The following is a 25,959-nucleotide window of genomic DNA, read 5'->3' as shown; positions in this document are numbered from 1 at the left end:
GATAAAAAAAAAATCGCTCGGTAAAAACAAGGCAAATGACGACTTCAAAGTTCATCGCCTAAAACACCGAAAAAGGGAATGTGAGTTAGAAAGTGATGGTAGAAAGAAAACAAACTTCTTACCAAACAAAAAAAACTTCATTAAAAACGGTCCATTTTCATTTTAAAGTCCACCTCTCGTCTATGGCCATAGTCTTGCGAAGTGTTCACTTTCACTTTCTGGTTTGTTTAGGTGCCGTCATATGCTTTTGTTCTTTGTACCACTTTTTTGCCCCTTTTCTGTGGTTCTACTAAATCCCCCCAGTGTATAAAAGATTGTGGTGTCATTCGCTATTGTTTCGAATTTCAACCTTCGTAGAAGAAAAGGTCCGAACAAAATGTCATCCAAAACTGACAATAACAAAAACCCCAAACAGTGCATTTGGATATTGAAGTTATTTTACTAAGTTTTTCCAGAAAACAAGCTCGTTTAGGTTCAAGCCAAATTTATAAGTTTTGTATAAAAAAATAAAAATAAAGACAACTCTTTAAAAAATCTCAAAGCTGAGAATATACTTAACCTAGCTTAAGAAGAACCACACAATTTAATATGCATATGCAAGCTCACTTGTTCTGAGGATTTCTTGAAAAACTCATGTTGTTACTTGCTTCGTGTTTTTTCGGGCATAACTTGGCTCGAGCCTTATTTTCTTTATGGCAAATGGTGATGAATACCTAGAACACACCTAAACCATCTCTCCCTGTTATGATGTGGAAACGGACACATGCAAACAAAAACCTCCAAGGACGCAAACAAAGCTTACAGTTTGTCCCCTGTTGGGCTGTACGATGTAATTGCTTACACAAGCTTACGAAGTGGACGTCATCTTCAGGTGTATAATCTTTCCACGGATGAGAATCATACCGGCGTACATTACACGTGAACCGGGACCGGCAGTAGACAGCTTGCGGGTGTAAATCATGCCCCAACGCATCACCCAAAAACGACACCCAGAAGACCATCAATTCTCCGTCAACGGTACACGGCCGGATTTTGGCGGACTTCAACGAAATCCATCATCAGCCCGAACCTAGCAGGGCATAATCTTGATGAGCAGCCCAAGATGACCCTTGAGCGGGGACAAAATTTATGCGTCCCTTTCCGGCGTACTGTACCGGCCCGGACCGGTCCATTTCCCACTTACGGTTGACGGTCCGTTACAGTTGAACCTGCACCGAATGGTTCTCCATTCATCATAAACGTACGCTTTGGATAGTTAAAAAAGGAACGGTAGCGAATGTTGTATCACCGGTGATTGAGGCAGATTAAAAGCATCTGCGTACAGCCTACAGCATACACTGTCCATACAGTTCCAAAGAGGGAAGAAAAACATTAAATAAGGTTATGAGGTATCAAAAGAGATAAATGTTGCGAGATAATTATCATTGCGAAAAAAATGTTTTTTTATATTCCCACTACAAAGCTGGCACAAGGAAACATAATTACATCATTAAGCTAAATTCAATGCATGGGCAATTTCTCATTTTACTCATTTTCTATTGGATTGTAATACAGGTTTTTTAACGAAAGTGAAGAATGGAACATTGAAACTCATTCATAGGGATTCCAACACAAACATACAATAAATTAAAACATATTTAATTCTTTAGGCAATCAGCAAGAATTAAAACCTTTATAAAAATATTCCAAAATGCATCAAAATAAAAATGTCTACTTCCTTATCAAAAACACCAGGCGTCTCCTTTGTTGAAAATAATTTTTCTATATAACATTATAAATTCATTTAATTACTTTACCAATTAGTTACAATTACCAATAAACAATCAGTTACAATTAATAAGAAGGTTTATATAAGTATTCAAAAAAGAATAAAAACCACCACTTCCGTATCAAAAACACCAGGCGTCCCCTTTGAACAATCAGCTACCATGCGTCGCCTTTCAAGAACAAAGCACCATGCGTCTCCATCGAAATCGAAATTTGTATTACTTAGCGAATTTTAGGTACAAACTCGCTGTTTTCGTAATTTTGTTTTATTATTTAAAAAATGCAATTATCATTCTTATGTTTTATTTGTATTTTAATAAGATGAAAAATGTTTTACATTATCATTGTTTTGCAAATGGTTCCCCAATACGATATAATGTTTTAGTTCTTTTGTATTATAAAATATTTACCACAGCATTAACTTGAGTTTTATGTTACAAAACACCTCAAAACGTAAAATATTGATCCGAGACCGTGTTTGTGCAACGTTCATTAGGTATAATGTGAACTGGATAATCATGGCCATGATTTATGGTGACTCAGTTGACTTTGCACGGTCTTCCTTGCGGTTGAACATCCATAATGGCATGGATCGTCTAACATTACTGTATGCCTGATTCTTTTAGCAAGTAGCACGACCAGCACGACCAGAACCATTTCTTCCGGTAGTGATGATTGATTAGTTGAACCGCGCACCACCTACCTAGTGGTGCTCCTTCCAGTTTTGAAGCTGCCGTAAGAAATAGCACCTGATGCCATACTCGCATTAAAACACGAACCGTGGCTCAACAGTAACGTCTATCGAACCATAATCTATCTCTTTCTTTCTCTATCTCTCTCCCACTTTGTTATGTTTCAAAACGACCACAAAATATACCTACCGATAACGATCACAATCGATGGTTTGGTTGCTTGCCAGGCAAATAGACTACAATTTTTCCCACGCACATGTCTTCCAACGAACTAGCACAAACAGCTTTTTTAAACAACTTTCACTTATCGACCAATACCACTCGAGATCTCAAAATGGCTGGCCGGAACCTAGTATGATATATTAATTTCCATTTAAGCATCCAATTTCATACCATTCTCAAGGGTCGCCCGGTAAGTGTGTATGATGCTGTCTGCACGGAGAGTGCAGCGTATGAAACATTCATACTAGAAGTTCATGCAATATGGATTAGAGTGCTCGGTTTTGTCAGACCGTGTCATCACACTACACTACCAGGTGTGACAAAAATGTGCCTGAAAACGATGAAATGCTAGAAATATCTTACCCACATCCACATACGATTCATTCTTTCATCACCAAAAAACACCAACAACTGAATCTGTTTTTTCAGCTACAATTCTTTTTTTTTTCTTTATTTTAAGCTCCTTCCAGCCGTGCCCATTCGGACAGGAGCATTTTAGCAGTTTGTGTGAAGAATCCATATTTCTTTCTACCTTGCTGTATTTGCTTTAAAGGTAACCATTTAGATATTCCTCTAGTTGATATTTATTTACCACTGCACGTACGCCACATCTTAGCAATAGGAGCAATTATAGATTTCAGTATAAAATCAACCAGACTTTTGTTTCAAATGTACGCGATCTCGGTGATGCGGCATTTCAGAAATAGTGTTTCTATTAGCCCTTTCTTTATCTGCCAAGTCAGTGCACCACGGCCAGATTATATGGTTTTTCTGCTATACGCTTAACACCGCCTAACATCATTCATCCCTACTGAAGCATACATCTATCGAGAGAATTTGATGACATTTGGAGAATGGTTCAGTTATTTCTTTTTTCTGCTTCTTCGTCTTCTTTTGAGCCTCTGGTTTATTTCCCTTCGTAAAAATAGTTTTCCGGTAACATATTCCAAAAAAGCTCAGTTAAAGGTATACGAGTAGCGTTCGAAACGGTTCGCACCACGCATTTTAGTGTAAGTCTACGTCAGATGTTTTGCTATAAATACGTTCTGTAGAAGAGATATTTAATTTATCGATAGAAAACAATAAAAACAGTCGAAAACAACGCAACAACTCATGCCCGCCATGCTTGTAAATAATCGATTTTGCGTGCGTACGCTTACATGCGCGGGGTGTTTTTTTGCCCGCCCAATGCCTTAAAGTGGTAATAGGTAGTAGAGAGCAAAATTTGTAAATAGTACATGCATCGAATGTTTTCCATCATCTTACACAGCTGGTGCAGCATTTGACTTAGTTTCGGGGTTTGTTTTTTTTGTTTTGCTTTCCTTTCCATTGATACACCTGCTTGTTGTTCCTGTAGCTTTACGAGTGTGCTTTACTGCCCATCATTTTACTCTAGTATACACGTTCAAAAACCGAAACAAAAAACACCTACTCCTTTCGGTCTTTCTACACACGGACATCTGCGGCCGAATGCCGCATTCGGTTTTCCTTCTTTCTTTCTTTAGAGCCTACGGAAAATATATGCCTAGCAGTGTAACACTAGACACCTTGCCCTTCTAACACCCTTTCCCAAACATACACGCACACACACACATACAGTTCGATCGTATATCACTTACAACATTACATTTACATACTAAAAGAGTTTTCGTTTTTTTCGTTTTACGAGTAAATTCTTCAAATATGCATCTCACCTTCTCCATTACGGCTCCAGAGCGCTTACGATATTAGTAATTGTTCGCGTTTAAAGTCTTATGTTCTGTTCACTGGTAGTAATACACTTTTGTCTCATAGTGGAACAAGGATACCTAACGTATATTGCTCCGTTTTTTTACGTGATTAGCAAATGAAGAAATATGCCATCATTTCCAGTAGTTTTAAATCGTGATATCTCACGATTAAACGAAGTGTTCTGGATTTATCATGGTGAACTTAGGCGGTAAACAGTTTAATCAATTCTGGACATCTATTGTTACACAACGAAACAAACGAATTCTACTCATTCGATAGAGTCTGAGATCTAGAACAAACTATCCCACTGCTTGGACAGTATCTGTTCCACCTTCATTCTGTAGATAGTCGGCCGAATACGTACATTTGCTACCTTGGAAAAAAAACTAGTCCAATAGTTTACTACGTGCGCTAGTATATGTATACTACTAAACTAAATTTGTGTCTTGCTTTATCTTCAAATGTTTTTGCCTTACAATGAAACGTTCTATCTTTTTTGTGTGTATGTGTGTTTAGTTTTACTTTTTTTTTTTGGTAATGACCAAGCTCACTACTGCTTGTGCCAAACGGTTATATAAATGGATTGGATTGTTGGGTTTACCATACCTTCTAATTAGACAGCGTGATTGTATCGGCTTTTGTTGTGTTTTCTTTTCTCTTCTCTTCGTTTTGTTGTGCATTGTGTTATGTTTGCATTATTTGTAATCATTCTTCCATTTGCTACCATTATGCCTTCCTTTAGACGACCTACATATGTGTGGTGGTGAATAATTATTAATTTAATAATTACTATACAGTTCCACCAATAATTGTCTCATGGAAACCTAACGACATCTGACCCTCTGCCTGACTGACAGGGGCCATCGTTTGATTTGTAAAGTACTACGCTACGCTTACACTGTTTAGCCTTATCTTTTTAAACGTATCGAGTTTTTCGCTTCTCTTACGTACAGCAGCAGCTACAGTTAGGTGCTTGAAAACATTTAATACTACTATGGCTGCTAGAAGCATCCGTACTAAACCAACGCACACACACACCCGCATAATCCACAGCTGCTCAGGAATGGCCCAATGGCGGGATTAGGACAGATACATACACACACACGAAAAAAAAACATACCAAAACTACAACCAGCAAAGGGTGATCCGTACGCAACAGGGGGAAAGCATCTTCAGTTCGTGTGAAAGCACTTTTTGCGAGGAACAATCCTACGTCCTTCGAATGGACAAAACCACAAAACGGGCCGTGCAAAGCTGTTTTTTTTCCTCTCTTCCCATCACGCACCAAACCATTACCGGCCGGTCTGTTGACGTCACCATCCACATACACACGAGTTAGAGAAAGCTTTCCCGTGCCGTGTGCTGGCCTTCATTTTCCAGCACGAACCGCTGCGAACCGGGCTCACCGTACTGGCTGTGGTAGAAATCCTCCCGCATCAGGATGTTTAGGTTCGAGCAGCGGAAGTACAGGATCTCCTGGAACGGTTTCCGGAAGTCACGATTCAGCGTCGCATAAATGATGGGATTGAGCAGCGAGTTGGCGTACCCGAGCCACAGGAAGAACGACGACAGCGTCGGATAATCATCGTCCATGAGCGGTCGCACCAGCGCCAGTATGAAGAACGGCAACCAGCAGATCGTAAACGCGGACATGATGATCCCGAGCGTGGTCGATGCTTTCCGTTCCTTCGCGAGCTGAAAGCGAAGCTTCTTCTGGTGCGGTGATCCACCGCCCACACCTAAGGCCGCACCGGCACCCATCGCCGGTACGATCGAATCGGGCGGCTTCAAGCTCATGGCCGTCGTCGTGGTTGCATTGGTGGTGGCGCTCAGTTTATCCACCGCCAAGCTATTCTCCAACCGTGTCTGGGCACGCTTTTCATCCTTCACTATTCGCCGGGCGGCACGAAAGATTTGATAGTACACGAACAGCATTACGGCGAGCGGAATGTAGAACGAACCGAGCGTCGCATAGATCTGATAACCGACGTCTTCGCACACCGCACAGAACGGTCGCTGATCGGATCCTTCACCGATCGTGTGCTTGTTGCCGAGAATGAGTAACGGCGGCAGAGAGATGCATGCGGCCGCTAACCACACGAGTGCGACACACAGCATCATACGGCGCGGTGTTCGCTTCACACCGTACTCGAGCGGCTTCGTTATCGCCCAGTACCGATCCACGGAGATGGCGCACAGATTGAGGATGGAAGCGGTACACGACAGCACATCGAACGACACCCAGATATCACAGAACACGCGACCAAAGTTCCACTCGCCCAGCACCTCGTACATCAGGGCGGGTGGCATTACCAGGCAGGCAACGCACAGGTCCGACACGGCAAGTGACACCAGCAGATAGTTGCAGGGTCGGCGCAGCTTCCGCACTAGACACACGGCCACACACACCAGTATGTTGCCGACGATCGTGCCGAATATCACAGCTAACAGTACGATGCAGATGATCACCTTGCGGATCGTGTCCAGGTCCAGCTCGTGCTCGGACAGGGTGGCGTTCGCCAGGGTGGAGGACACGATCGTGGCTACCGTCGTACCACCGGTAACGGATACACCGAGCGCACCACCAAACCCGATCGAAGCGGCCGGACCAACGATGGTTTCGCCGCTTCCACTACCGCCTGCTTCACCCACCTCGGTACCACCGCTTCCGGTGTAACCGTGGCCGAAGCCATGGTCACCGGTAGTCTGATTGTGCGCCAGCAACACTGCGAACGGGGTCGGTATGCTGCCCGGCCCAAGACTCGTACCGCCGCTTACCACCGTGGCCAAGAGCGTTGAAGGTGTTGTATACGAAGCCCGACCGTTGGAAGATCGTTCCGTTACGATCGTAGCTGGCAACACTGCCGTGGATGAGTGATCCTCTAGATGCGGTGAGTTGTGCGCTTGCTGTCGAGATACTCCGATATCGTCTACTAGCATGGAAAGAATTAGCCCATCCATACACCTACCAGGAACAGCAGTGTCCGGAATGATGGAATGGTCCGACTTCCGACCGGTTTACATTCACTCACACATATGGCGACAGCATTAAATTCCAACAAGTAGTTACACTTCCGCCTGTCGATTTGACAGTACGATGTAAATGTTCATCTTTCATTCGTTTCATCATTTCCGCTGGTAACAGTTCATGCATGCACACGTTTAACATCGTTAGGGCACGTGCACACAAATGACCTTCGTTTTCAACTTCTTCCCCTTTCTCTTTACCACTCCCTGATATGTATGTTGACTTTTCTTTTGCCTTCTTCAATGCTTGCTTCCCACTCGTTTTCCCTCTTGCGCACTTTTATTTCTCCTCCAAATTCTTGTACACTAAATCTCTAAGCTAATTACTGTCCCAGCCACAAACCACCGGGTACGGGACGATACGGAAAAACCACTCCACCGACCACGGTCACCACTATAGCCACAACTTTGACGCAGGTTCTGTCACCGACAGGCATGGCTGGACATTTATTGCCACCAATCGTTTCAGCTTCAAATCGTGCAAGTCAACCGCTGTGACATGCCCTCCATGTAGCAAGTAGCTTTTTGTGAGCAGCAAATGGCAGGATTTTTTTACGACTTCTGTTTATAAAACTTGATTACCAACAACAAAAAAGGGACGATCTTACATCGGCTCACACACGAACGTTCGCAAGCACACACACACAGTAATGATTTAATCCGTTGCGCTACATACTCGAAACTTCGAATCTGCCGGATTCGGGTACGATGTTCCGGTCACAGGTTTTAAAATGATTGATTGCCACATCAGCTGTAGGTACCGGTGTGGTGTTGGGGTTTTTTGGGTACAGCCCGGACGATGCGTGACCTGACAACTTCAGATTGAAATGGGTCGTTGCGTCCTTGTCGTCCGTGTCCGTCCGATGGTGCTGCTGAGACGTTGCGTTAGATTGATTGGTGCCATCTGAAATGAAATGGAGGAAAAAGCAAAGAAAGAAGAAAAAAAACATGTGTAAGTGAAAGAACTTGGTAAATGCTGACACCTCCTAGACAACGATTACATTCGAACAGGATAAACGTTACCAAAAACATTCAAGCAACACTTTGCTCGTGCATTTTTTTTTTGTACCAAAATCAAACAAAACGGCCTGATAATGTTAAACTATCGATGAATTAACCATTTTACCTTCGGCTTTCAACACATGGCACAACTCGAGAAACTCTAAGTACCCTTCAGTAACGATCGAGCATACTTAAGCACGGAAGGAAAACTTTTACACACCCTCTTTCCACAACCGGCTGAACCGGACACACCCACGTAACAGCGGTAACATACTTAAAAAACTTCACCGGGATCGGATCGGAAGGGTAAACAGCAAAGTTGCCCATCGATACAGGTAATCCGATTCCCATTTATTTCCCACCCCCCCTGGGGTCGCACTTACGGTCAGTCATGGTAACACGGTTAAAGTACGCGTCGAAGTTGCGTGTAAAGATCCTTATTTTCAATCAAAACTCCACATGAAAGTGGAGTCATCTCACACCGGTACACATTAAAGTTTTCGCTTGTTTACCTTTTAATGGCTGTACGGTGTGCAGTAAACATCAAGTTTCTTCAACTTCAATTGCTTCAGTGCAGTGTTTAGATGGTGAAGCGGCAATTGGAAAGCCTTCTCTTTTGAGCCACTCAAACGTCAAGTAATTGAAAGTCGTTTTATCGTGTGGGAAGTAAGTGGAGTTTGAGATAAATCAACTCTCGTACTATTTTTTTACCAATTTGTTTAACAATTGAGGAAAAGATATAGGGTAAGTGCGCCAGTTTTCGGCAGTGTACCTATTTTCGGCAGGTGTGTAATAAAAGCTAAATTATACACAAATGCGTTATAGAATGCGGTCAAACATTATTTTAAAACGTAAATACCAATAGATATTCTCCAAATACGAAGTTTCACTGCATTTAGCCCAGTATTTACCGAGATATCGCAATTTTCATAAAGTGTTAACAAAATTTCGTCCAATTTGCTGTCAGTCGATAACTCGGCAGATACTGGAAATAAGAAACCACTGCATAAAAAAAATGAATGAAGCACTTTTCTGACAGATAAAATGGTTCTAAAATTTATGCAATTTTTTAAAAAATTTTAAAAATTTGATAAATGATTTATTTTTCACTTTAAAGGCTGCCGAAAATGGGTACATGCCGAAAGATGATGTTTGACAGCACAAAACTGTGTGATTTTGTATGCAATGACAGCGTGGTCTACTAGATTAAGCATGAAAACTGCAATATCTGACAGCAAAATTATCGAAACGGGCAGCATAAAATTACATTTTTAACCACTTTGCGGCCACAAAATTAGCAAAATAAGAGTAGAAAATTGTTTAAAATTCAATTTTCTAATGATTTCAATCGTTTAAAACGTTTAACGGTTCTTATTTACGCTGCCGAAAATAGGAACACAGCCTGCCGAAAATAGGAACATTGCTGCCGAAAACAGGAACAAAACCAATGTTTACACTTTCATAAATATTGCACATAAAACGGATTAGAATCACAAAAATGAAAATGCAGAAAGATACTACGAAAGTTTATCAACCGAAATAACATCACTTTCAATCACAAATATTGCAAATAATAGGTGTTTTTTCGTTTTTTGCAAAACAGCTGCACTAACCTGCCGAAAACTGGTGCACTTACCCTAGAACTTTTCTAATAATAAATACAGCCTAAATACTACATTAGATGTTCTAACAGTCTTAGCATTAGCATCACCGAACGGATACAGCTATTAGCAATTTAATTCTACCATTTTGAACCATTTGCTCATACCCGCTGACATGCTAATGATCATAACGGACGCTTTTATCAATATATTTCCACTTGCCTGCCACCAATAGTCATAAATCAGTGGTGGGACCGTTTGCGAAAGCAACCCTTCGCAGCGCATAAATCATCACCGGAATCGGAATGTTAGCTCATTACACTAACGCCTCGCAATCCACGCAATCTTTCACGCACCGATTGATGAGAAGTTGGGTTCCTGTTCGGTTGTCTACGGTTGTAGCTATTACCATAATCGCCAATCAACCGCCCATGAACTGATAACCTACCCGTTTAAAAACGGTTCCAATTTCGACCCACCGAAGTGTCATCAATCAAAATGTTCTGCATTAAAATATGTTAAACAAACAAGAAAGGTGTTTTATTGATGTAGAATAATATCGTTTACAATTATTACAATTTATGCAATTCTACAGAACAATAGTTGTGAGAACAAAAAGAATGAAACGCTGTTATATATCATGCACAGCTTCCAAGCAGAATAATTCTCATAGCCTCACCGGAACTCAGCTACTGCGGAACTCATGCTACAAAAACAAAATGTCCATTGTCTCTCTAGCGCATAAAGCATGGTTTTGGGTTTGTTTTATTTCCACCTTTTTTTGTTATTTCCTTTAGTAATGCTATGAATTTCCTCCAGTTTCGCACCAATCTTTACACTTCCTTCCAACCAACCAACCCCATGAAACTTTCTTCTGGAACATTGCTTTTCCTGTGTCCGGAAACGGAGCAAAAATCCAAAAAGCCCAAACAAACCAGGAAAACAACAAAACTGCTCACCTGGTTCCATTTCCTGCTGGTTTCGTACAAAAATTATTTTTAGCTTCCTTTCGTTCGGTGTTTTGTTTCGCTTGCCCTGTTCCCCGCTGCTAATCATCGAGTTCCTGTTTTTTCGCCGTTGTTTAATTTTCTCACCTTTTCCCAACACGGAAACACTGTGTCTCTGTCGCTCTATCGCTCAGCTGACCGATGGGTAGAGCAAAACTTTTTACCGTACAAAAATGTTTCGCCTTGTAATGCGGAACGATTTTAATTTTTTTTGCCACCCACCATAGCGCTTATTAACAAACCCCTTTTGAATTGATAGCACTCAAGGTAGGGCAGGTGGAAAAAAGGGGAGCAAACAAGTAATGAAATTTATTCACCGATAAAGCTGAATTTTGTAGCAAAACAGAGGGATACTATGAGGCACGCGAACGTGCGAGAAATAAAAGTTGAATTTAACTATGATAAATGGCCGCAACCGAACTATTCCGTAACAGTTCATTTTTGCACACACATCACAATGGTGTAATGTCCGCGCGTGTGTGTGTGTGTATGGGGTACTTTTTTCTCAGTTTCTCTTCAACCCATTACAGCCAGGCATTGGAGCATTGAAAGCAATAAAAACGGTATCCTAAAATCCCTTTGCACTCTGTCTCTGCATGCACCCAGCTGGGTCAAAGTTTTTTGCACCAAAGTACCAAACTTCACCGTTCTACTAGTTCCACTTGAAACTGCACACAACATCAGAAAAAACTGCTGCTACTAAACCAGCAGCGTACGTTCCAGCTCCACCGATTGGCCCAGCTTTTTCATTAGCAAATCCTGGTTTAGCTTCTGCGATACTTCGATGAAAAAAGCAATCCGCTCGTCGGGCAGCCGGCTTTGCACGAGTTTCGCCGCCGACCGTAACAGCACGGCCAGCTGCTCGAGATTATGCTGGGCACATAAGGCTTTGGCGATGGTGAGCTGCCCGATGAGTTGCCACAAGTGGCTACCGCAACCGATCGCTTCGTCGATCATCCGATTACCCATCACCTTCACATCGTCCAGCCAACCGTTCAGCAGATGCTGCCTTGCCATCTGGTAGTCGAGCAGGCAACGCTCGATGGGATACTGTACCCGTTGATAGCGGCGCTCCAGTTCCGCAATCTTGCCCCTGTGGATGGGAAAAGCATGTCAGCCGTCGGCTAGGATCGAAATGTGGAGTACCTACTTGTAGCGTAAGTACTCGTGATCCGGTTCGGTAGGATCGCGGTAAGTGGAAATGTCACCAAACACGGGTACTACAATCTTCGCTTCCTTGGCCGGCGGTACGGCGAACAGCAGCAGCAACCGATGCTCTGGCCGTACATCCATTAGACCCGGTGGAATACGCAACCGATCCAGCACGGTCAAACCGATCAAATTGCACAGTTCGCGCACCAGTTTACCCTTCTCGGGAAGTACCCGGACGGTGGTGGTTTTGTAGAATTCGTGCAAAATATCACCACCGTACCGGAGTAGTTCAGCTGTCTTGCCCTGCGCACGTAACGCGTACATACGATCAAACTGATTGTACACGGCACGGTACGCACGGTAACGGAATTTGAAAAGCTCATCCATTTCGCAAACCTCACGCCGGTGGTTCGATTGTGGTCCGAAGCGACCATGCCGCTGGCTGTACATCGGGAAGCAGGCCTGCGACTGGTGTACCCTTGCCGATACTTTCGTGTAGCATTCGTTCACCAGCCGGTCCATTGCCTGGGAGGTTGGCTTTGTTTGTGGCAATCGAACGACCGAACCGTACCGTCCCGTGGGTAACAAATCTTCGATAAACATCCAATCTTCCCAACCACGTCCGAGATGGATTTGGCCAAGAATTTGCTTGTTTTTCTTGCGCCGCACTTGCTCCCGTAACGGTGGTTCCTTGCGAACCGTCTCCAGCACACTGATCACATCGCACTCGTTTGCCTCGGCCAGCACCTTCCACCGGGGACGATCAGCAGAACGTTTGCGTAGTTCCTGCTGCTCGGCGGCAATTTCCGGAAAGCGATGTCGATACTCGAGCAGTGATGCTCCAGCACGTTCACCCAACGTACAGTCGAATGTGGATAAGCCGAGATCGAGTTCGGTGGTAAAGTCCTGCTGCCGATGTCCGGCTGCGGGCCGTTGACGACGCTGCCCGTTTGCCGATGCGAGCAGATGCCCCTCGAGATCACCGGTTTCGTACAGCGACCGGCAGTGCAGCAAATTTCCGGCATATTTTCGTGCCTTTCGTATCGTTTCCAGTGCTGCATTTGGTACGAGATACTCGAGCTGTGCGTTTGCCTTCAACACCAGCACCGATTCATCGTCTTCACTGAGTCTGGGGGCTGCTTCGGTGAAATTGTCAATAGCGCCGCCCACCTGACCGAACCGTAACCGGTGCACTCCAATGTCCCGGACCACTTGCCACGATAGTTCCGGTGCGGACATTTTTGATCAAATTTACCCTTCACGTCCTGCGCTCACGTTGGGCTTGGCTCGTGCAACGAGTGTACTTGAAACGTAAACGCATGAGTGACATTTCGTGAGCAAAGCCTACTGCTTAACACAATCCAGCGAGTTGATGTCGTACGTACGGTACTATTCCATCCAAGTGCCGACAGTATCGACGGCGGTAAACTTTTCGTTAGTACGACCCACTTTACGAATGGTGCGCCGTGCGGATGCTGAATTTATTCTCCATTTCACCAACCTTTATTCACTTTAAATTCCACCCACACCAAACTAAGGGTAGCTTTAAATTCCTGCCAACGATGTTTTTAACCCGGAAAGCCCAAAGTCAATGGAATGGAAAGCAGCATTCCTTTAGCTGGAACAAACAAAAAAAAGCGATAAACCCGCAAATTGCATTCTCATTCCATTCTTTATGCTACCACTCACAACCTAAGGGCACACAGTTCAACGCATTTCTAGCCCATGTTGCCGACTTCCTCCAGCAAATGGCGTACTGGTTAATGCGTGCCATAAGAAACCAAAAACTTCACATCCCACGTTCACAAAGCGTACCGTCACCGAAAGAGGCGAACGATGCAACTTGTGGTAGTGGAAATTTTTCACCCACCCATTGGCCTTACCTTAAAACAAAACTTTTCCCTCATTTTTCTAAAAAAAAATGAAACAAAGGAACTAAAAATAAAACACTCTTTACCTAAAACAATGCACAAAAGAAAACTTTGGAAGCACATTTCAACGGTCCTGCCGGGTGGGGTAGATTGATTGTTGCTGAATGCAACCGTATCTAACTCGCGGTACGCAAACCGATACAGAAGCATCAGCGTAAAGCAGCATGGAAAATTGCGCTTTCGCGTGCTGCGCTTACTAGCTTGATCAGCGATGATGCCATTAAAATGCGATTGCCAATGATTCGATGATGATCGAACACGTGCATCGCCATATGTCCATGTCTACTAAGGCTAATGGATTGTTTCGATGGGAAAACCATTCAAATAGATTAATGTTTTCCTGCAAAAGTAAGGCAAAAAACACACACAAAATACGCACCGAACAAATTCTGGGAAATGCTTTAAGGGAAGTCAATTCAACCAGTAGGTGGATATACGTTATTAATGATGTTAAAGCTGACTATGATGAGGGGAGAAGAATTATCGATTAACTCCAAATAATATCACTACACCACATCAACCGTACGCTGGGAAGGTTTCAGTTCCATTCGATCCAAAGCCCACCAGCGCCTTCCAATTCAGCTGTGGCACGCACGAGCCTACGCACCGTACGCACTGTGGCAATTAAAAACGAATTACCTGCGGCTGAAACACACCACGCCCAAAACATGTTCTCACCACGGTTTCCTCCCTAGCAACTCACCACAAGCCGGGTAGTAAAAATACATACGACCGAGAAATTAAGTATTTCGATACTATCGCCCACCGGTAGATAATGTGATTATCGACGCCAGGCTTTACCTTTCGGGATAATGGGCCTGCGGGTAGGAGGCAAAACGAATGCTGCTGGTAAGACCTATTCACGTAGCGCATAATGAGCTGATAATCATTTCCCGACAACTCTCGACAATCTTCACGAAGTAATCAATTCTTCGATCAGCCGCAAGAAAACTGAAACCTGAGTCTGCCACTCAGAAAGATTCGTTCGTGCAATGGTGAACTTGGTGGCAATTCGGATGATGAGTGTTACTTAAGGGCTGTACATTGAAACGTTTCTTTTTACGAACAATTTAACAGAAGAGTAATGTAGCTAAAACTACTTGGTAGGATATATTCTTCGCCTTACAAGAAATAATTGTAAATTTACATTGATTTTAGGCAGTTACATCCCTCACATCTTTTGGATTTTTAGAATTTAAGAAGAATAAATTATAAAAAAAATTGTCTCAAAATTATGAGTAATTTAGTGTATTGTACTCTGCTACGAATTTATTATACTACATTTATAATAATGTACAGAAAAAATTGAAGAATAAGTTACCTCAAAGTCATATACAATCCACCATATTGTCTCCTGTTACCAAAATATTCAAATTGAAAGAATCTTCAGCATTTTATAATCTAAAATTGAAGTAATAAATTGGATAAGTATCTTATAAATCTCTCATCTAAAAAGTTGGTAATTTACTCTCACATAAAACAGTTAAATCTTATTTCCTTTCTAAGAAGGAATGTAAAGAGTTTCCTTTTGTTTGTATGAACAAAAAAATTGGGAAAATATTTTGCAAAAGGAAAATATTGCACCGAGTAAAATAATAGAACTGAATAATCAACTAGTTTTGGTGAAAGGTAAGTACATTTTTTATTGCACTGCTTTTACAATCAATCGATTTTTCATAATTCTCCTACAGAAAGCACTCGATCATTTCACAGCACAGCATTTCGTACGTGCAATCAACGTGTCGTGGCCGTTGTTCTTGATTTTTTTTGCACATCTTACCATTTCTTTTCATTTGTAACCTTCTTTACAGTGTGCTGAAAATAGCGTATGATTAGTTTGGTAGCGGCATTATTTTCTTCTGGGTTTTGTTTTTGTTTCATTCAGCGCCATAAAGGTTGTGTTGAAAAACACTCCACTCCACAAATATAAAATATATCGCATGCCTTTGTTATATGCCTGTCGACAACGTCGAGACATGAGTTATTTTGCACCAGGCACGGGCGATTCGAAAATCTCATTCCACACTGGTCGGTTTCGTGGGTTTTTTGGTGTTTTCTTTTTCCTTCTATACCACTTTCCATCGAAATACCTTTCAATACCCGCGTATCTTCACATACATTCTGGAGATTGTTAAAGAAGGGGTAGAAGAGCGACCCAAGCATATAAAAAATCAAAAAACACCAATCGTAAAAGTTTTTGGCACGGATTCTGTTTTCTGCCAAACGGGATCGATACGAAAGAAAAAAAAACCAAAGTGCCTTCCTTCGGTAACGATCGATTCTGGAGTGCAGCAGCAGCAGCAGCAAAAAACAAACCACCTAATCTAGGTCAAGAGCTTTAGTGTGCTTTCTTTCTCTGCTTGCGAATGTAGTCAATTCATTTCCTGTGCTGCGAAATGCCAAGGTTCTCGCGGTCCTTGAAAAGTTGTATGATTATATTCGGCTAAAATAACGGGCATTTTGACGTTGCACCATTTTTCTGCAAGGTCAAACAACTTCACCACGGTGAGGTACAACGAAAGTTTACGATTTAATTTACAGTCCGGTAAGGTATATACTTGTGGAACAAGGAAACTTTCTCCCTGGTGAGATAGTCGGCATGTGATGGTAGTATAAAGTCATTTTATCGTTATTAAATTTAACAATTTTTTTTCACTTTCCCCGGAACAACATCATCACGGCTTAAAACGTTGTTGAAAATATATTAAAAAAATCCACTTCTTCAATGTTGTGGAATAAAAAAAACACGCAGCAAAACAGAAGAAAACTCTGTTTCTCATTATTCTCATGATCCAATCCATCACTCGGCTGATGCTATTATGCGACAATCTTATGCTTCGATTGAAGCCGAAATAAAACTGTCAACTAGGAAAAGCTCACTGAAATGGCATTAATGTTGGCCCCGGTTGGTCATCAATTTAAAGACGAAGCTGAACGAGCTCGTTAGTTTTTTTTGCTCTCTCTCTCTCGTTTGCCTCCTCTAGATAGGAATGTCGGCTGGCCGTTGGTTCAGCTTCGAGAATGAAATTTTACTTAAGCGTTAAGTTTCCTATGTTTTTTTGTCAATAGTAATGCTTTCTCTCTTTTACCCTAGCACAGAACGTGTATGTGGTTTTATATATTTTTTCTTATGCCAGAAACGAAGAAACGATTTTACGCCTGGCAGACATTTCCGTTCATTTCTTCCGGATAATCGGTACCGTTCGGAACCAATTTTTTTTTGTTTTGCTCTCATTTTGTTCAATTCTATTTGAACGAAATTTTGCTTTTGCTCTGTTTCGCATAAACATGCTGCCGGCAGGAAACCCCGGACGAAAGATTTGCTAGTGCGGATGGACAGAAACATTCGACAGAAGTAAATCGTTCCACAGAAGGATACTTGCCTTACTTGCGCAAGAACACAAACAGACAGATGCTTTGATATTGCTACCCTTTCGGTAACAAGAAAAAGGTAAACGAAATTGAATCACGCAAAGAAACAAGACACAGTCGAAATGCATCGAAACGATAACTCTATTTCTTCGGTTTGTTTCCGTGTATTTGTTTTTTTATCTCTCTCTTTTGCACTCCCTTTAGTGAATCGTTAGTGTAGCGATGAAGGGATGTTGCAACGATTTACAATCACCAGAACTTACTACAACTAGCACACATACTATGGTGCTCCATAATGGGACATCAGCAACATCAGTTGTGTAAGAGAAATATATTTCTTTTCTCGTTTTTTTTTTGCACCACCAAAGTGTGGTTCCGGGTATCTTTCGGGTAACATCAATTTGCTATCGTTTGAAGTGCAATCGTTCGTACTTGAGAAATAAACGAGCACTCTTGAAAGGCTATTATATTAGCATAAAACGTTAAGACTCTTTTTTCCGGCTTTGGCATGAAATATAAAAATAATTGTTTAAAGTTGTTTTAAACCCCTGATACAACGAAACATTTGCATCCATTTAAAATTTTATTCAATTTTTTTTATCTTGACGTTTATCCTACCACACATAAAATTTGGTTCGATTTTGAAAGATAACCGAAACAAAATGGTAACTTCGCCCTAAACCGATTGTTCTGGTCCGTTTCGCTGCTACTCTCCCCCTCCGTGTGCGCGAAGGTGAAACGCTTTCATCCCCGTGGCCAAGAAAGGTAATCGACAAAACCGAAAATTGACATGTTGGCTAAGACGACTTTTCCGCTTGACGACCGACCAAACGACGACCGAAATTCTGTTCCGTAACGTTTTTTTTTCTCTCTCTCCGAGTTTCCGTTTCTAGTCAACCTGCGCTACCTGACTCCAACCTGGGCACATTCCCCCGCCCACAGTCGCTCACGTCGAAAGTGGCCAGATTGGCTGGAAAATCTCCAGACCGAACATGGGTTCTACAGCGAGCAGAATACACGACGGTGTTTTGATCGAAGCAGATGGATTGTGAGCGGTACGAAAGAAAATACAATTATCTTCGCTGACGTACGGGCTCCGGCGAAGCGGCATCGAAAATCAATTGATTTTCTATTTTTACTTCCAATCTTTGGCCTCTTGCATTGCTGCCGCCCTTTTTGTCCCATTGCCTAACGATGGTTTTAGCCCGTAACGCACCGCCCCGACCGATGATTGGAAAGCGGTGAAGCGCCGTGGTTCTGTGAGAAGCGAGAGTCAAAATGCGCATTATCCACTTACACCGGACCCACTGTGGACCAGTTTTATTGGCCGAGTTATATATACGGTTGACGGTTGTGGCTTTGGTTTTCCGTGTTGAACCAGAATGATTTGATATCGGGGTGGAAATAAGTAGAAAAGAACACACACACACTTGCTTTCTAACGCATCGGGACCATCAACGGGGCTTTTTCTATGGAAGCAAATCGCTCTATTTTCTTTATTATAGCGGTTTTCCGGTACATCACTTTCTACTGGGGACGGGGGTAGAGAAATATCAAACCTACACTTTATTGTCTGCACTGGACATATACCTTCCTCTCAGTGCACGTCACACAACGTTTAAATGCTTCCGGTATATCGTGCTGACAGTTGAAAGGTAACAGGATGGACGAACAATGGCTCAACGACGAACTTTTATGTGGACGATTTTGAACGTTTATATGCTTCGATCGATGTACACGACAAAATCAATTAATCGTTCGTGTATGAAAAAAAACACTTCCAAAACCGAATTCAAAACTTATTGTAAAAGTTTATGTATGTAACAATTGCCACAAAATGCAATAGAATAAAATTAATTTTAAGTAACACTTGGATTTCGCTCGCCGATATCATCGATCACCAGGCAGATCATGCAGATTCAATCCAGAAAATGTCGTTATGATTATTATCCTTATCATCCATCTACCACACATCACAATCATCGACCATCTCGATTGGCCATTTGATCAACAGCAACCGGCAACGATAAGGCGACGAATCTTTTGTCCCGCACTATTGACATGTTGTCGCATGATACAGCGATGACCAACAAACCGGACCGTCCAGTATATGTCGTCCATGTCGTCCAGGGTAACCAGATGAACGAGACGCATTTTTGACGTCCATTCAACCATTGAAAGGTTCTTTCCCGGTAAGTTCATTACGAAGCCTGCTGATGTGTGAAATTCGTCCATTGTGAAGAATGTGTAGTATATGTCCGAAGCGACAAAACCACTTTCTCTCCCGGGACCGCCCCTCTTAAGGCAAGGACACTTTGCACACACATTCACCCACAGTTACGCTTAGTTGCCATAGACATCGTAAGCTGAACCACCATGCACTCCTTTAAAGACACTCTGAAGTTATCCGTAGAACTTTTACGGCTTTGCAAAGGCACTTTTCCGAGTGTGGAATCGTGAAAAACCCCAAATCTCCTGCCAACTTGTTTAGGAAGAACTTTCTTTTGCCCTTTTTCGGTACAAGAACCGTACCTTTGACGTTGAATAAAAACTGCAAGCTTCACACATCGTGAAGCGTACGTGAGTGTTGACCCGAATACAGCACACAGTTCTTTTTATTCCAGTTGGGAATCTCTTTTCCCAATTAACTAATCGGAATGCTCATTCCTTTTTGGGGTTAAGCAAAGGCGCTGGTGTACACATTTGTATTAGGAGAGAAATTAAGTTTAAGGATATTTAAAATTCTGCAAGTAAAGTAGTTCCTTGTACTTTATTTTCCGAATTCTCGAGCTTCAAAATGTTAAACTCTGCATATTTCAAACATTCCTTTTGTTGGAAGTATTCAAGTCTTAGCTTTAAAGTCGGTGTATGGAGAGTCGACATTCCGTCGTTAATCCCACGATTTGTGTGGGTCCAAGTCTCCAAGGATTTCAGCAATTGTGGTATACACTTGCGTTATTGGGCATTGGCAATATCATTTCTTTTGTATTATTCGTTGATCTAGTATCTCTCGTCTAAGATCCGTATTGATCACATCATGCGATCAGGGTTATCCAAGAGAATAGAAGATCCTTGTACTTCCTTGTTATGAGGTTAGATATCACATATATCAGTTCCAAAGTTTTTGCTTGATCGCTCTCATTCTTTTTGATTTTGAAGATGTCCCTTCAATTCTGATACGTTAGATTTAAACAAAAGTTATATCCGTTGAGAATAATTTAATCTACTCTTGTCTCATTTCCGTAACCTTCTCCAGAATTCCGAAATTTGGCTTCCCCTCCTTTGTTGTGTTAGGATTATCAAAATCAAACTTAAGTTATGTTGGATTTTCAACATCATTTCGTAAATACAACAAGTGGTATAGTTTGTAAAAATAATCATAATGATAAAATCGGCCAAAAATCAATTATCAAATGCAATAGTCCAGAAAATTGAAACATAAAAATATTGTCACCCCACTAACCATCCCGCCAAATCAATATTTTGCATGCTTTTGCCAAAAATGACATCATCATTATCATTGTCATTAGCATCATCGACGAGTACGTCGATTGCGCCCGACGATTAGCAAACCTTGCACCGGAGCCAAAACAGTCTGGAGCCTGAAGCCCTTCCTTCAGCTGACTGGCGCTGATTAATTACGCGCAACGACCTCCCAAAACGATGGGTCATTAATTTTTCACTTTGCACAAACCAACCAAAATGACAGTGTTTCGCTAGCGAACGGAACCGTCAACCCAGTGGCTGTGGAGAAAACTACTACCGCCACTACAGGCGTAACGTGAAAAATGCCCTTCGGATTTTACCGAAATTCATCGTAGCGTGAAATATGTCTTAACTTGTAAACATGAGCTGCCGGCAGCTGCCATAAGATACATCATGGGAGAGAAACCATGCTTACACTGCAAGCAAATAGCCGCGCCAAATTCTGCACCGAGACGTGTGCAGTCCAGTCCTTCTTGCCGGTGTAATTCTCACGGACAAACACACAGCTACACATGTGAACAGAGACATATGAATGAGGACATGTGTAGGTTTACAAATATATCGTCACCTTTCCCGTCTGTACCCACAGGGTACCGTGCAACAGGAAAATTCATTTCGGTTCGACCAATTAAACTGACATAATTTAATTAAAAGAGATTATGAATAAATTAAAATAAATTCCATCCGTCGTCAAGGCATCCGGCAACCCGTCGTGTACCGGTGAACAGCAGCATGGCAAGGAATGCGTAACATCTTGGAAGGACGTACCCGGTTTGCGTGTCAATCTTCAATCGTTAGCAGAAATTCAACTCGCCGACACATAAACAGGAGCGTGCACGCACACAACACTTGTCCTCCGTCTAGGTACAGTGTCTGATTAATGCAAATGCTCATTACTTGCGTGCTGAAAATGAATGCTAGCTGGGTATGATTTTGGTAAAAGATTTGTTTTCCCTTTCCTTCATCCCCTATCTTACTTTTAAATCGCACTTGGCACATTAGCATGCCAAATAAGCGTCATCGGATTTACGGTGACATTAATCAGCCTGATAGTAGTAGAAGTAGTAGTGTACTAACACAGCCCAACTGACTGATATACACTAGAGTGTATTTAAATTAGTACGAAATTAATCAGCAGCAAAATGACGCGATGCAAAAAGCTAAACTTATACGATTTGTTATGTTTTCGTCCGAAACCATCCAAATATATTTCCCCCAGCCCAGTGAAGGTTATGTTACACACCATAGTAAAAACATGGTATAAAAATATTCATCAAAATGTTTATATGAATAGAAAACGTAACACTCAACCATTGGTGTCCACCTGCTCGGTATCGGTGCTAGTTTGCATAAAGTTGACGTAAAATAGCAATCGATCATAATAAACAAAAAAAAGACGCGCGCACACACACAGTATTCATCTCTCTTTCTCTCTCCCTACCGTCCACAGGGAAGATATCATTTGACAGCATCAGGACAGCATGATGGCGGCGAAATATTGATGCTTCTGAGACTGAGGGAAATTTTTGTCTGGTTTCCCTTGAGATATGACCCTCGCTCGCACGGCAACCATCCGAAAGCCCATGTCCCTATCCGGCGACGGCGACGACGACAACGGGTGCCATTGAAATATTAATGCACTTCTAAAAATACTCCAACGTCACTATTCTCTGGGTTTGCTTTCGTTCTCGCTGCAAACGGGGGTGAAAAAAAATCCAAACGCGAAAGAAAACACTAAACTGCAGTTGGCAGTTTGCAACGCATCATGCACCCGTCACGCGGGACTTGAAGATTGATAAGTCTGGGTAATAGGAAATCCCAATTCTCTATGATTTTTGGCATGGGACCGGGTAGGATGAACGTCTCACTTTTATAATGGATGCATCAATTAAAAAAAAGTTATACCGTCCTGTTGGATTATACTTCGCATCGGTGTTCTCTTTCGCCTGATGATGATTGATCATCCAAAGTTGCTAACTAACAAGAGAAAAAAAAATCCATTTTATATTAAAGTGAATATTTTAAAAATAAACTTATAAACCATTACATCTACCACACTTCAACGGATTGCAAGATCGACTCTTTGAAAATAAACTTCCGCTTTATTACCTTTACCCGCCGGGGGTCCCCAGGTCGGATCGCACCAACAGGAAATAGACATGATGCTACTGCACACAAAATAAACAGGAACTACAAGAAATCGAACAACGTCCGCAAAATCTGTTTATGAGAAACAGCTGCCCAACGTAATGCAAATGCCAACTGTTACTGTTACATTTTAATTAAATTGTACCACAAAATCCACGTTCAACGCAATGCAAAATTCCATAAGTCATCGTGAACGGGTTCATGCAGTTCTTCATTTTGCATTCAGTTGGGCCACTTGTCTTTAAATAGCTGGTTCTATTTAATGAATGCACGCTAAATAAATAGCTACTTTTCCCCGCCCCGAACAAACGGCTGCGAAATCCTACGTCCTGCATATGAAAAAGGCCACCAAGATCGTAGATGTTTGCATCCGCAAGTGCTCTAATTTTAACACACGCAAGCTAAACATACCGAGTGGCCTTTAACATTACTTTTTTTCGCTCATGTTCTTGATGGTGCAACAAAAAAATCGATAGAACGATACACACCGCTACAGCATCCATCTTGTTGCTTACTATTTTCACCGTTCACACAAAATTGTAATGAACTTGTTTCGTCACTTGGTGTGACGATGTGTTAGGGGAAAAAAATGCAGGAACAACTTGCATTGGGGTGCATTTTGATGCTTCGGTGCAATGACCTTTGACGTACCATTTATATGATAAACGTACCGACCGCTTAACTGCTGGAAGCTACTCAACTGCGCTTCGTTGACGATACAAATAAATCTTTGCAAAATCCTAAGTGCATCGTACCTTCGTTTGCTAGTTCACTATTTGTGCACCCATGGTACCGTGTTCAGCAGAAACGGCAACCGATGCATTCAGGTGTGCAAATTTAATTAGTCACAAATTGGTACTTTCAGCAAATCCAAGCCATCCGCCGGGTGGGTTGTAATGGATGAAAGTCCTGTACATTGCGGGTACATCGTCCCTGTGTGCTAAAGCATTTCCCACACACCGACACAAGTCACCTATTTTAATGGACTGCAAATGGACTGTAAACTTATTAATCGTCACCACAAAATTTACCCACCGCGTGTATATGAAACCATTACGTTATTTCACGCCTGTGGAATGGTATACTTTCTTACTGAGATGGCATATGTACAAGAGTTTACTCTCAGCAGGACAAACCATGAAAATAGAAAAATCATTTAATTTGTAATTATTGGAAATCCTCAAAAAGCGCAGTCATCTACAAACATTGATTTTTTGCTTTTTGAAGTACAGTCCTTTTATTTTTTCTTATAATTTCTTTTGGTATACAAATTCATACAATTATCTACTCCCATAATTTCTTAAATCCTCAGTTTTTAGAGTAACTAATTACGTGGGTATACAGTCATAATAACTTTTGTTTTATTCTCATGGGAAATGTGTCCTTAATATATCTCTACATTTCATTTTACATAGAAATTAAATTTATTTATGATTTTAAAACATATGAAATGGAGAAATGGTTTTCTCCAAGTTTCCTCAAGAAGAATTTCTTAACAACGCTCTTATTTCATAAGAAAAATATTTAATAATTAGATGTATCTCGGTAACGTTAATATATAAAAAGAAAGAAGTTTGAACAAAATTATTAATATTTTTCAGATTAAAAATAGTTAAATCTGCTAGTTTAAGCTCATCAATACAATGACCTTATCTTTCACTAACGTAGACTTGTCATACAATGATACTTCGGTTTTTTTCCACTTCCTACAGAGTAGGGCAATTGAATTTTTCATTTTTAATTCATTTCTTTTTAAACATTTGTTTTCATCATACTATTAACTAGAAAATTTCCTTTCTTTTAATCGGAAAAAATATGAGGCCAATTTTACATATCTTCTTTTGTGTCTTCTTTATGGCCGTAATAGACGGATTTAATTATTTCTCATTATTTCTTATCATGCTTAGAGAATGATGGAAATTATTCATTCCATACTTTGTATCCTTTTCCGAATTGGAAATGGTATTAAAATGTCACAGATTGATTATACTGTTTTGTTTAAATTTGGAGCACTCTACAACAGCTTCAAAACGTATACATATTCATAGCTCTAAAAAAATACTCTACAGACGAGGAAGACGTTCAAGAAAAACACACAAACAACTTTTGTGGAAGGAAATAATATGCCCAATAAGCCGACACACCTGGACCGACTTTTAACGGAAAAACAAAGCATAATGTAATTTGTACCGGTAGCTTCCGTTTCCAAACGCGAAATCAAAGCACCTTTTTACTAACCTTTTTGCAAATGGTGTGAGTTTTCGTGTATTTTTTTGCATGTTTTTGTTTGCGCTTTTCACTGTTTTCCACCATCAGCTGTAAAAGTCATTATCAAAAAGCAATCCATCGTTCGGATCCCATTCATTGCCGGCCGCAGGTAATTTAGGAAAAGTTAAGTAATGAACCAAATTGGCAATAACAAAAAGCACCTAGACACGACCGACGGTGATAACGGTGCGATTCGAGCGGGATCCAAAGCAAAAAGAGAGAAAAGGAAAAACAGACAAGTGGTTCGTGGTCGTCTTTTCGGAAGGAAAACTTTTCGTCACGCATTTACAAACACGCTTCGGCTATAGTTTTATTTCGTGTTTTGAAAGTCATCAAACCGTGTTTTTCAGCCCGGAAATGGAGCCGGGAATGCGTTTCGTACACCAGGGAAAGCCACACCGAAACCGATCCCGCCAACATTCCGCGGCCTGGCCAGTGCAATTGTCCAGCAGGTCCAAATGGTTTCGAAATGAAGCGAAGAACGACCGGTCTCTGTTGGTGAAAATGTAATTTATCGCTCGGGAAAACGATTTCGAGCGAAATTGTAAATTTA

General features: G+C 41.6%; 2 protein-coding genes across 5 annotated transcripts in view; both read right to left on the bottom strand.

Annotated features, from left to right (window-relative positions):
* Nucleotides 1-3,247: 3,247 nt before the first annotated feature.
* LOC125765313 (5-hydroxytryptamine receptor 1-like) overlaps nucleotides 3,248-25,959 on the bottom strand; it is a 53,775-nt gene continuing 31,063 nt past the window's right edge. For all 4 annotated transcript variants that reach the window (XM_049430316.1, XM_049430317.1, XM_049430314.1 and 1 more), the window contains exon 4: nucleotides 3,248-8,343. In XM_049430316.1, coding sequence (XP_049286273.1) covers nucleotides 5,748-7,373 — 1,626 coding nt within the window. In that variant the 5' untranslated portion in view covers nucleotides 7,374-8,343 and the 3' untranslated portion in view covers nucleotides 3,248-5,747. The remainder of the gene's footprint in view (nucleotides 8,344-25,959) is intronic.
* LOC125765312 (uncharacterized) lies at nucleotides 11,331-15,300 on the bottom strand. Its single transcript, XM_049430313.1, has 2 exons — nucleotides 12,200-15,300; nucleotides 11,331-12,142 (listed from the first exon to the last, which is right to left on the bottom strand). The coding sequence occupies exons 1-2, from the start codon at nucleotides 13,438-13,440 to the stop codon at nucleotides 11,749-11,751; spliced, it is 1,635 nt and encodes a 544-aa protein (XP_049286270.1). The 5' UTR covers nucleotides 13,441-15,300; the 3' UTR covers nucleotides 11,331-11,748.

Source organism: Anopheles funestus, chromosome 2RL, assembly GCF_943734845.2.
Source record: "Anopheles funestus chromosome 2RL, idAnoFuneDA-416_04, whole genome shotgun sequence".
NCBI lineage: Eukaryota > Metazoa > Arthropoda > Insecta > Diptera > Culicidae > Anopheles > Anopheles funestus.
The sequence above is the reverse complement of the archived record's forward strand: the minus strand, read 5'-3'. Positions and strand labels throughout refer to the sequence as shown.

Bases quoted from the DNA above. Each gene is read 5' to 3' on its own strand.
- LOC125765312 (XM_049430313.1), bottom strand. From the start codon at position 13,440: ATGTCCGCACCGGAACTATCGTGGCAAGTGGTCCGGGACATTGGAGTG. The intron at 12,143-12,199 runs GTAGGTACTCCA...TCCCATCCACAG, and splicing joins CACGAGTACTTACGCTACAA to GGGCAAGATTGCGGAACTGG.